The sequence below is a fragment of the Crotalus tigris genome, unplaced genomic scaffold (genome assembly GCF_016545835.1).
Source record: "Crotalus tigris isolate CLP2741 ecotype Arizona unplaced genomic scaffold, ASM1654583v1 scf7180000017546.9332058, whole genome shotgun sequence".
In the NCBI taxonomy this organism is placed as follows: Eukaryota; Metazoa; Chordata; class Lepidosauria; order Squamata; family Viperidae; genus Crotalus; species Crotalus tigris.
The window spans coordinates 3,257,911-3,271,072 of NW_024096465.1; the positions used below are offsets into that span (position 1 = coordinate 3,257,911).

The 13,162-nt window shown below is 44.7% G+C and overlaps 1 protein-coding gene across 8 annotated transcripts in view; it reads right to left on the reverse strand.

The window, feature by feature from the left end:
- CSPP1 (centrosome and spindle pole associated protein 1) overlaps nt 1-13,162 on the reverse strand; it is a 61,769-nt gene that overhangs the window by 6,169 nt on the left and 42,438 nt on the right. For all 8 annotated transcript variants that reach the window (XR_005555737.1, XM_039335199.1, XM_039335180.1 and 5 more), the window contains 6 exons: nt 12,251-12,311; nt 12,010-12,133; nt 10,894-11,036; nt 2,636-2,770; nt 1,717-1,772; nt 438-504 (listed from right to left, as the gene is read on the reverse strand). Coding sequence is in view for 7 of the 8 variants with exons in the window: in XM_039335199.1 (XP_039191133.1) it covers nt 438-504; nt 1,717-1,772; nt 2,636-2,770; nt 10,894-11,036; nt 12,010-12,133; nt 12,251-12,311 (586 nt within the window). In the remaining variant the exon portion in view is untranslated. The remainder of the gene's footprint in view (nt 1-437; nt 505-1,716; nt 1,773-2,635; nt 2,771-10,893; nt 11,037-12,009; nt 12,134-12,250; nt 12,312-13,162) is intronic.

Genomic DNA, 13,162 nt, shown 5'->3' on the forward strand with positions numbered 1-13,162 from the left:
ATGTCGTAAAATGGGGTAAAACTCACTTAACAACTGTTGCTTAGCAATAGAAATGTTGAGCTTAGTTGTAATCATAAGTTGAAGACTACTATATTATGGAAAAGCAAGACCAAAACAATCTCCAATAACTTCATTCAGTGAAAACTCTTAAAGAACTAATTTAGAAGATACTTTAACATACTACATTCAAACTCCTATCACTGTATTTCTGAATAATAGAAAACTATTAAATGTATCTATAGAAACCCAGAAAACTGAAATAGCTGAAAATCAATTGATTCTAGTCTTACAAATGTAGAATGATATATATCTTTCAAACAACAAATATTAGCTATGACTAAAATGCTGCATAAATTTGAGAAGAATGAAGCATATATACAAGATAGTTCTTGATAAGTAGTCTATCAAATATAGAAATACTAAAAAGATAAAATCACCAATAAAAGCACTCTCAGATTCCAGGAGTGAGGTTTTCATAAATTCATCTGAGTCTGCATCTCTAATCTACAAATGAAAAGCAACCGAAAAGTCAAGTTAAATCAACAGTTTATTTTGTTTAACATTAATAACATTTTTCCATTATTCCCACTTGTTCCTATAATAGCCTTTCAGAAATAATGGCTGCATAATGCTTAAGTAATCTGGATCTTGACTTAATATATTATTAAATAAATGTAACACAGCACTGAAAAGTTACCTTTTAAAAAGCAAGCTACAATTTCTTTTCCATATATCTTTCATTCTGCAAGTGTATAATCTTTGGACTACCCTGGAAATACGTACTCATTCAGAATAAATTTTATTATATTATAATGTTATCCTTTTCTAAGTCTCTTCATTTTAAGTAAAATCTCATTTCAATTGAACTCAATGTGTTATGAATGTCTCCCTATGGTTTTGTGTTTTTTTAAAAACAATGTGCAAGTGTCCTTCACTGCCTTATTCCAAGATTTGGAAAAGTTTCAATAGTTGAAACTTTCTTAACAATGGATCTACTTCAACCCATGGATCACTTTGGTTCTCCTTTGCGCAGCTTTTCCTGCTCTACTATATTTATTTCAAAGCAAGACATCTTTAATTTTTTATGTCTCAGTTTATCTGATATTCACATCTCCAGTTTGGAAAAAATACAAAATAACTTATGTCTAAAACAATAATGATCAAGTTATTTTGAGTGTATTCAACAAAACATGTTCAACTTTCACTACTGAGGAAATATTTTAAACTCTCTCTTAAAGAGTTTTGAGAAATTGTTTTTTAAAATATAACTAAAGATCCTTTAGAATACTGTTCCATGTTTCAGCTTTCTAATTACAGTGAAATGTGTAACAATTAAACAACTATTCAATACTGTTAATAAGTGTTCACAATGTGAATCCCAGTCCACACTGATCCGCACTGTTGCTTTCTACAGAACTGAAGTTCCCAAAAGCCTTTGAAAATTATACTATTGTACATGCGACCCATGGTATCACTTTAACTTAGACAAACTAGGTACCCATTAAAGAAGTCATAGAGACAACCTAGGTGGGACTAGCCAGCACAAAAAAACATGGAGCCGTAATCCTTGTATAAGAAAACAAAATCTCTAATGAAAAACTGAACATAAAAGGCAAAAGTTCAAGGAATATGAATTAGTATATCCACATAAGTTCACAAAGTTATTATTTCCCACAAGGAATGGAAATTGAGTAAATTAATTGTATTGTTGCTCACCAATCCCTTGTCCCTTGATCTAATGCTAGATACTGGCTCATCAAAATCTAGGGAACCTAATAAAACAAACATATTGATAAGAAAACAGAAGTAAAAACCAAAGGATTCCGACAGTGCTCCATAATACTAGAATTCAGGAATATAATAAATATTATCAAAGCCATGTATTCAAAATCACACCAATAGCAATATAATTTTACTGAGAAATGGTAATTTTTAATGTTAATAATTATAATTACATTCAAATAAACAAAATTGTTAGTGGAACAGAAATAAAGTAGAAAACTGAATATGTTATCATAAAACCCTGCAATCCATTAGATATTTATTGAGGAACTCACATAAAAATAGGATTTTTCTTATAAGTTCCCCAAAGTTTTGTGCATCTCTCTTCACTTTTTCCCTTTAAATAAGCTGTTTATCAATATTCAGCCAATTTGCAAACACCCAAAATATGAATAACATATTGTTAATATATTTTTATATTATATTTGTTCAGCAGTGAAACAACTTGTTAATTTTCTTTTTTGTACTTTGTGCAATTCCAATTCACAACAAGAACTAAAATCCCTAATTGAAGATTCCCTTGTTATTAATTTTGAGATCCAAGACTTCTAAAATTAAAATCATCACCAAGACGGAATCTGCTAGAAATCTATTTTAACAGAATTTGAATACTGTAACTATGAGAAACAAGAATGCCAGACTTTTGCCCAATCAGGGGAGATAGAGATGTCCCCTAGAGATGTAGGAAAAAACCTACATATTCATTTGAACTGCCTGAACCTCTGATTTACCCGCACTTGACATAAATATTTATATTTGGAGTATAAGTGGATACGTGCAAAGACCAAAATAAAGATTATGAGCTAAATTAAAGCCATGAAAGACACACCTACTCTGAGCAGTCCTAGCTTACCTTCTGCATTTCTCCTCATTTTTTTAAGTTTCTTTTTTTGCTCTCTTAGCAATGCTAGCTGCTGAATGTCCAGAGTATCATTATTGGTGGGAGGATCAGGATACATATATCTTGTTTCTACTCGTGTTTCTGAATCTATTATATAAAATAAAGTGTTTAGAAGTCTCATATCTTTTTCTTCAAACACACATAACTTATTTAAATAATTCTCTGCCAACAGATTTGAACAGAAATATTTGGGAACGGGGGAACTAAATACAAATGATCTATATATTCAATGACTGTATTAAACAATTACTATTTGAGATAATTTGCCTTACCTTTTTTATCTGCATTTTCAATTGTTTTAAAAAGCAGTGGTAGAAAGCTATATCTAAATAAATTTAGCAAAATAAAAAACCAAGAATTAAATATAAGCTGCTACAAGATTCTAAAGATAGAGGAGGTCTGGGTTTGCCAGATTTTAGACTATATTAGTATGCTTGTTGTCTGGTATGGTTAAAAGATTGGATAACTGTAAAAAATTCAAGGCTATTAGACCTTGAAGGTTTTGATTTGAGATCTGAGTGGCATGCCTATCTGTGGTATGACAAAGGAAAAATTAACCCTGGTTTTAAGATTCATGCTATTAGGCAATCGACTGCATGTATATGGTGGAAGTACAAAAGAAGATTAGTTGATAAACTGCCACTATGGCTATCACCTCTTGAAGAACTACACAGCACAGAGATGATATTGGAATGTAAATGTATGACTTATTGAGACTTATTGATATTTGAAAAAGAGGGATTCAAGATAAAACAGAGAACAATTAGTAAGTGAAGGATTTACTTGTGATTGATTTAATTATTATACAATTTTTTAAAGATTTAAACTTGATTAAAAAAAGTTTTGTTTTCACGGGAACTAAATCTGAATTGGACATTAATTTATGTTCTGGAGATGATCACGATTTCTAAAGTATATAAAATCTTACTCAAAATGAATCTGGAAAATTAATACATTAAAGATTGTATGGTAGAATGGGCAAAAAAATGGGTATAATATAACACTAGATAAATGGGAGTATGTATGGACAAATGGATTAAAATTTACATTAAATTATATCTTGAAAGAATTTTTTTATAAAATGATGTATCATTGGTATTTGACCCCAGATAGACTAGTGAAAATGTAATTTGTAATAAGTGCTGGAAATGTAGTCAAAATTCAGATTCAGTTTACGATATCATATATGTCAAGCCCCCAAAGGCTTGCCATACGAACAGGGACGGGGGAGCACGGATAACGACCTACCAGCCCGAGAAGCAGCTGAGCAGTACCCCGCCACGCCCCACGGCTGCACCAACCGAATTTCAACTGTGCGGACGTCTCCACAAGCTACACAACAGACGCTAGCAAAACCCAAGGGACGGCCGTTGCCGACAGGGCCGGAGGTCCACGAATGCCAACTGCGGTCTGCGGAAGGGAGAGCGGCGGCCGGGCCATCTGGGGGCGGGAGGACTGCACTCCGGCGGCCAGACCCAGCAAAGGGGAGTGGGGGGCTGTCCCTTAGCAACCAGGACGTTAGGCAGGGCAAGTTTGGCGGCGGGCAACTGACGCGCGGATCGGGCGCACGGACAATGGGGAGTGGGGGCGGAGTTCCGTCGGGGAAAGGGAAAGCACAGGGAAAGGGTGGAGCATTTATTCATTTTGAACGGATAGTGGTTTGGAACCGGGGGCGGACCCACAGGGTGGAGCACGCCGATATATGGCGGTGGGAGGAAACTAACCCCAGTGCTGACTTTGTCTCACTTGCATAATAAAGTGCTTGTTGGGTGTCAGTGTGTGCCGGTCTTCTTTGCCTTCGCGCTACGGACGACAGCGGATAGCCTGACATAAAGTCAGCACTCATCTAACGTTTCTCCAGCCTCCAGCTCCCATGTGCGGTGGAAGGCTAAGGTATGGCGGAGGGAACGCAGGGCCCCGCCCTGGACGAGGGAGAGGTGGCGACCGACGGGGCTGCGGACGCGGTCCCGGCGTCGGAGGCGGCGGCAGCCCAGCCGGTGGTGCGGCCGAAACTGCTACTGCCTGCAATCCCGGGACTCGACGTGGGGGAGGCAGGGGCTGCTAAGCCACAGGAGGAGTGGTGGCAAAGCCCGGCGGTGACGGGATTGCAAACCGAACAACTACTAACACCTAAGCCGAAGGCCAGTCATTCGGGGTGGAGGGAGAGACGCGCCACCATGGAGGACGATGAAGACTGAAGCTACTCTACGGCCCCAGGCCAAGAGACCATGGATATATTGCGCCATCGGTTTGGCGAAGCAAGTTATAGGGGCGCCGCCGATATGTGGCAATCGGAAGGGGATGCTGCGGGCCGCACCCCCTCATCTAGGTTCCGCCTGAGTAGTCCGCGGCTGCAGTTGCCTAATCCCACGGGTGGGTTGGGAACCCTGGGTCTCCCTTCGAGCAGGCCGCCGGGTCAGGCGCACTCAGCTCAGCCGGGCGGCCCCAAGGATGTGGCAAGAGGTCCAGCGAGGCCAGGGGGTGTGGAGCAGCAGGGCTTCGTGGCCGGGTATCCGAACCTCGTGCCAGGCCAACCCCAGGGGCCGTGGGGGCCAGGCTATCCATGGGGGGTTCCTCCTATTCCGGTCACCTTTGATGGGAACCCCGACCACCTGGCAATGTTCTTGGGCCAGGCCATAAGTCACCTGGACCAGTTTGCACAGCTATATGTCTCCCAATGGGCTATGGTCGGCGCCATTACCGCCGCCTTACGCGGAGAGGCGGCTGCATGGGCAGCCGACCTGTACAGTGACCATGCCCGAGAGTTGGGGAATGCGGGGCTGTTCTTGGACGCTCTGCATGGGAGATTTGAGGATCCTACCCGGGCGCAGAGGGCCGAGGCAGACCTGCTGGCGCTCCACCAGGGGAACCGCCCAGCCGTCGAATACGTGCGGGAGTTCCGGAAGTTAGCCGGCCGGTTGCAGTCTTCATGGCCGGAGCGGATGTTGGTACATCAATTCAGAGCAGGCCTAGACTATGACCTACGGCAAGCCTGCGTGTACCGGGGGGTGCCCAACAGATTGAGAGACTGGTTTAGGGTGGTGGTCAAACTCGAGGCAGGCCTTAAGGCTGTATATCGAGGGATCGGGGACGTCCCGCGACCGCGGCGTCCCGGAGAGAGGCCTCGCGAGGGAAGCCAGGACCAACAGCGGATAACGCCAAAACCACCCGGGGCATCAAAAGAAGCCGGCTTCCGATGTTTCCGCTGCGACCAACCGGGCCATCGAGCAGCCGACTGCCCAGCACCCAGCCCCCATAAGGCCGCAACAATTGGTAGAGCCACACCCGTAAAGAAAGCTACGGAGAGTTCGAGGGCGACTATTCAACAGCCAACCCCAGGGGCAAACAAGGGGTCTCCGGTCATGGCAGAGTCTACGGCCATGGCACGATACCAGCTGGGAGACGAGGAGGACGGCCCTGACGACGAATTGGCCGATCCAATGGTGAGTGACCCTATTAATCCATTCATCCTCCCTATAGTCCTCACGAGTCCGGTAACAGGGGTACAGAAGGCGTGTCAGGCCTTGATCGATACGGGGTGCACGCGATGTCTGATGAGTAGGAAGGTAGCGGTGGATAATGGGTTCCGGATACATCCATTGCCGCAACTAATACGGTTCGAACAAGTGGATGGGTCCCTGTTGGGAGGAGTCCCCGCAACCCACGTGACGGAACGGGTACGCATGGACCTAGGAGATCATTGGGAGGTGTTGCGGTTCATTGTGGTGCCCATTTTGGCTGAGACTGTCATATTAGGGTTGTCCTGGCTGGACAAATGGACCCCAACCATTTGGTGGGAAGGAGGGTACCGTAAGGTGCGTCTGGGGAGGGGCCCAATGCCAGAGACTGGCAGTAATGGAGGCCAGTTTCCTGAGGCCCCGGAGGTAACGGCGCGACTCCAGGAGGAGGGGGGGGAAGTGACGTACCCTGAGGAATACAGGGATTTAGCAATGGTCTTCAGCGAGGAGGAGTGTAATCACCTGCCCCCTCACCGGTCAACGGATTGCGCCATAGAGCTATTGCCGGGGGTTAAACTCCCGAAACCCCGGATGTACGCTATGACATCACCAGAGGTGCAGGAACTCCGTAGATACATTGACCAGAATTTGGCGCGGGGATTCATCCAGCCTGCTAGGTCCCGAATAGCGGCTCCCGTACTTTTCAAGGAAAAGAAGGATGGGTTGTTGCGCTTATGTGTCGACTTCCGAGGGTTAAACGCAGTATGTGTCGAGCATGTATACCCCCTCCCCCTAATGAAGGACTTGTTAGCGCATTTGGGAACGGGACGCATATTTACCAAATTGGACCTACGGGAGGCTTACTATAGAGTACGAATCAAGGCTGGCGACGAGTGGAAAACGGCATTTAACTGTCCGTTGGGTAGCTTCCAGTTTCGCGTCATGCCGTTCGGGTTACGGGGGGCCCCGGCGGTGTTCATGCAGTTGATCAATCAGGTGTTGCATGAACACCTATACCGCGGGGTACTCGTGTACCTAGATGATATTCTAATATATACCGCAACAAGGGAGGAGCATGTCAGTCTGGTGAGGCAGGTGCTGCGGAAGTTACTGGAGGCACAGCTTTATATGAAGTTGTCTAAGTGCGAGTTCCACCGGGAGCGACTAGATTACCTGGGCTACCGTATATCGGGGAGCGGGGTGGAAATGGATCCGAGCAAGGTGCAAGCAGTACAGGAATGGCAAGCGCCCCAGACGAGACGCCAGCTGCAAAGTTTTCTCGGATTCGCGAATTTTTACCGCCAGTTCATTCCGTCATTTGCCACCGTGGTGCATCCCCTCACGGAACTGCTGCGGACAAGACACCTGGCGGCGAGACCTCGCCCGAGCCAACGAATAGAGTGGACTATGAGTTGCCAAAAGGCATTTGAGACACTGAAAACGTTATTTGCCAAAGAGCCCGTATTGCGCCACCCGGACCAGAGTGCCCCATTCGTGGTACAGGTGGATGCAAGCGATGTGGCAGTGGGGGCGGTGCTGTTGCAGAAGAACAGTAGAGGAGCGTTGCAGCCATGTGCCTATACCTCGCGGAAATTCACGACGGCCGAGCGTAGCTGGACCGTCTGGGAGAAGGAGGCCTTCGCGATCCGCTGGGCTCTGGCAACATGGAGGCATTTGTTAGAAGGGGCCAAGCAGCCGTTTGAGGTGTGGACAGACCATAAGAATTTGGAGGCGCTACAGACCCCGAGGCGCTTAGCCCCCAAACATGTCCAGTGGGCCCAATATTTCAACCGGTTTCGGTTCACACTGAGGTATGTGCCGGGAGGGAAAAACTTTCTGGCCGACGCATTGTCGCGGATGCCGCAGTACCATAGCAAACGGGAGGAGGTCATACAGGCACTAATGCCGCCTCCGCGGCATGAGACCGCTAAGACTGTAAGTCACAGGTCTCAGGTAAGTGACCTAGAGGCCATTAGGACTGCCCTGCTGACGGATACGTGGGCGAATGAGCATTCAGGGTGGTTGACTACTCGGGACGGTGTGGCATGGAAAGGCGATAAGATATATGTGCCCGAGAGCCTACGCCTAGCCGTGCTCCGACAATGCCATGACGCGAAACAAGCGGGCCATTTTGGGTTTTTAAAGACCCTACATCTGTTACGACGACACTTCTGGTGGCCCAAACTGAAGGTAGATGTGGAACGGTATGTCAGAGGGTGCCACGTATGCGCCAGTGCCAAACCCCAGGTAGGGAAGCCCATAGGGTTATTACAACCAGTGGCTGATCCATCCCGGCCGTGGGAAGAGATCGCCATGGATTTTATTGTAGAACTGCCTGACAACCGGGGCTACAGCGTGATATGGACCGTGATAGATCTCTTCTCCAAACAGGCGCATTTTATCCCATGCAAGGGCCTGCCATCAGCGCGGCGGTTGTCACGGTTGTTTATTCAACACATTTACCGGCTCCATGGCATACCCAGGAGAATTGTATCGGATAGAGGGGTGCAATTTACCGCGAAGTTCTGGAGGGAGTTCGTTCGTACACTAGGGTCCTCGCAGGCGTTGAGTTCAGCGTATCACCCGAGCACCAACGGGGCGGCAGAAAGGGCAAATGCCATGGTGGAAAGATACCTCCGGAATTATGTGTCATTTCAGCAGACGGACTGGGTGGACCTCTTGCCGCTTGCTGAAGTGGCATATAATAACACCGTCCACAACAGTACGGGGTATACCCCGTTTAAGATAGTGTATGGGATGGAGTTTAACCCCATTCCCGACCTGTCACCAGAGGTAGCTAGCGGCCAGACCCCTCAAACATGGTACTCCCAGATCACAGGGTTGTGGGACCGGGTGAAGGCAGCACGGAGGAAGGCCGAGGCCGCTGCCAAACTCCAAGCCGACAAAAGACGAGCAGAGCACAAACCGTTCCAGGTGGGAGACTGGGTATATTTAGCCACCAAGTATTTACGCTTGCAAGTGCCATGCAAAAAACTGGGCCCGAAATATGTGGGCCCCTTCCAGATCCTCAAAGTGGTCAACCCGGTGACGGTTCAATTACGGCTACCTGCCTCTCTAGGCAAGGTTCATCCCGTGTTCCATAGTAGCCTGCTCAAACCTGCACATAAAAGTCCCTACGCTGACGGGGCACCCGGGCCGATCTCGGGGTCTCATTATGAGGTGCAGGAAGTCTTAGACTCACGTAGGCGTTATGGTAAGACCCAATACCTCCTTCGGTGGAAAGGATACCCGTTGTTGGACGCAACCTGGGTGGGAGAGGAGGATATAAACGCACCTAACCTAATCCGAACGTTTCACCGTAAGTGCCCGGGGAAGCCAGGGCGGGACAGATGCAACGTGGTGTATTCAACCCCTTCCCTTTCCTTTCCAGGGGGACACGTGGTAGAGGGGGCCGCATGTCAAGCCCCCAAAGGCTTGCCATACGAACAGGGACGGGGGAGCACGGATAACGACCTACCAGCCCGAGAAGCAGCTGAGCAGTACCCCGCCACGCCCCACGGCTGCACCAACTGAATTTCAACTGTGCGGACGTCTCCACAAGCTACACAACAGACGCCAGCAAAACCCAAGGGACGCCCGTTGCCGACAGGGCCGGAGGTCCACGAATGCCAACTGCGGTCTGCGGAAGGGAGAGCGGCGGCCGGGCCATCTGGGGGCGGGAGGACTGCACTCCGGCGGCCAGACCCAGTAAAGGGGAGTGGGGGGCAGTCCCTTAGCAACCAGGACGTTAGGCAGGGCAAGTTTGGCGGCGGGCAACTGACGCGCGGATCGGGCGCACGGACAACGGGGAGTGGGGGCGGAGTTCCGTCGGGGAAAGGGAAAGCACAGGGAAAGGGTGGAGCATTTATTCATTTTGAACGGATGGTGGTTTGGAACTGGGGGCGGACCCACAGGGTGGAGCACGCCGATATATGGCGGTGGGAGGAAACTAACCCCAGTGCTGACTTTGTCTCACTTGCATAATAAAGTGCTTGTTGGATGTCAGTGTGTGCCGGTCTTCTTTGCCTTCGCGCTACAGACGACAGCGGATAGCCTGACAATATGTTGTGATCTTGCAAATGGAAAAACCTACTAGATAAACATAACAACAATACAGAAAATATTTAATATTGTTAGTTTTGTTTTGTTTATTTGTTTTCCTGCTTTGTATTTTATTTCCTATGATAAAATAATAATATTAAAAAAGCAGAGTCTAAACTATGAGCTTTTGGGGGACTTCCCAAACCCTAGGTTAGTTTTTATTTTCCTCCAGTGCCTCCATTTTTTTTGCATGTTTGCCTGTTTTGCAAAGTTTGGATGTTTCTTGCTTTTATTTATAAGTAGTCCTGTTTGGACTATTTGTTTTTGATGGCTGAAATAAATATTTCAGTGTGTTTTCCTTGTTTACAATTTCAGCCAGTCTATTCTGTTCCTTCCCTTGATCCCAATGCTATCCTTGTTTTTCCTTCGTCAACCACCAGGCAATATTCTATATCTACTGTATTTCCAATTGGACTCTTTCCTGTTTTTTGTTCTTGTTACACTCGATGGGAGTTATAAAAACATTTTATATTTTTCAAGCTCCAGGTTTCCATGTCTGCTGATAAATTTTCTCTGTATGTTATCAGCATCATTTTAACTACATGTAGAGTAGAAAACTAAGATCGCAATTCACACAGAGAAATGCTAAGAAAGTGATTCTGATGCTTGTTGCTTGATTCTTTGACATCATTTCAGAGTTTGTCAACTAACCTTTATATTTAAGTTCATTAAATTCACGGATATTCTGTAGATTAACAGGATCAGCAATTTCCTTTGAAGATGGTCGCCTTACTGGAGCTTGCATGCGGAGTCTGGCCATCTCAAATACATCCAAATTCTGTTTATCTTTTTTCCTATGAAAGTTACCAAAATCATGCAAAAAGGTAATCCAAATTTCAAAAACATACACAAGTTCCGTTAAAATAAAAAAAAATAGAATGAAACAGATGATAAAAATAGGTCTAAAACAAAATGAAAAAATGTTCCAGTTTTGTGAATTCTAGAAAGTCAATTAGAAAAGACATGGAGAAGCCAATTTTTACAATTTACTAATAAAAACACTACATGCAGTAACAAATGTGACCATATGCATTACCATGTATTATTTTAGGTTTTGGTTGTTTTAAGGAAATAGTTTCCATTAAAGTTTAATTATTAATGGTGGTTATAAACTAAGAAATACAAATCCTCTCCAAGATGAAAAAGTTAAATATATCAAGTATTTAATTAAGTAAAGCAGCCAGGGAGGGAACTGTTTGATTAACTTATAATATGTTGTAGAAAAACTTGAATCCCCAACCTAAATACAAACAATTAACAATGAACTAAAATAAGCAATTGCTTAAGTCCAGGAATGTCTACTTGAACCCAACTCTTAGCCTCACTCTCTGACAATATGGGTTTGTCTGGTTGTTGTTGTTTAACTATAAAGCAGAACTTCTTTAGATCATAAACAATTTCAGAACCAGATTCATCACAGCCTTATCTGATATTCCACTATAGGGCAGGTCCAGAAGAAAGAATCTATAGGAAGGAGATTTCCCTTCAATTTTATATAGAATGTGTTTTAGGTCTCTCCTAATGAAAGAATACCAATTCACATACAAAAGAACTAGGCCGCGGAAGCGGCAGGTGAGCACACATGCACAGCTCCACTTTCATGAGCGGCAGACAGGTGCAGTCGTGCAAATGGAGCTACGCGTGTACCTACCCGCCGCTCCCGCCCCCAGCTGGAAAGGTTAGGGACCGCTGAATTAAAGTATGCATTACTTTCCCCAAAGAAGTGTGTATTTTATCAAATGACTTGTGACAAACCAAACTCCTTACCCTTTCACTGGCATTTCATCATCATCACTGTGAAATTTTAACAACTGTTCCTGTAGTCGTCGCTCTTCACTGCGGAGCTGCTTTCTCATCTCCGAAAGTTCATTTATTACATTCTTTTTTTCTTCTGCAAATTCAATATAACAATAATTAGATACAGAATGCCCAATATTCATTTTCTCTTTAAAAATATTTATTCTGGTTATTAGCACAACCAAAGTAAGAAGAGTTATAGATTTCTTACCATATGCACGTAATTGATTTCTTCTAGCTGGCACTGGTGGGGACTGAGTTCTGGGGACATCCTAGGAAAAAAAATAAAATTTACATTTATCTAGGGGAAAAAAATCACATCCATATAAAGAGAAATAGCTCACTTTTACTGACTTTGTTTTCATGTATTATAACGCCTGATTACATATGATACTAACAATGTAACTCAAATTCATGTTATTTTTAATTAAATATTAAATATTGATGGTAGAAACTACTACACACAGGGAAAAGACATATAATCATTCATCTCTCAGTCAACAACCATAGTCACCAAGTCTTTTCCAGAACATCTAGTATTAAGAAAGAATTATCCATTGATTCTATGGATAGATATTTCCTTAATGCTGTACTGGGAGGATGTTCCTTTTTTAAAAAACATAAAAAATAAAAAATGTCTAGCTCTATCAACTCCCCATTCCTATCTGCCATTACTTTTTAAAAGTATTATTAACCACACTGTAGAATTTACATTCTTAGAACCTTTAAATCAGTGGTTCTCAACCTGTGGGTTGGGACCCCATTTGGGGTCGAACGACCATTTCACGGGGGTCGCCAAACAACGCAGTCCGCCATTTTTTCCCCTTTTCATTAGCTGTGCTACTCCCTTTTATTCTATTGGCTTTTGAAAGCCAATAGAATAGACTCTCTTGAATAGAGTCTAATTCTATTGGCTTTCAAAAGCCAATAGGAATTGTCCAGACTGTCTCTGCCCTGATGAGCCTGCCAAAAGTCCCATTCTGCAAACGGTGCTGCACCCGTTGAGTAGTCCTCGACTTACGACCGGTTGAGTAGTCCTCGACTTACGACCGGTTGGGGGTCGCGGCATTAAAAAGATTGAGAACCACTGCTTTAAGTCATGGAACATATGCTATCAGCTGAA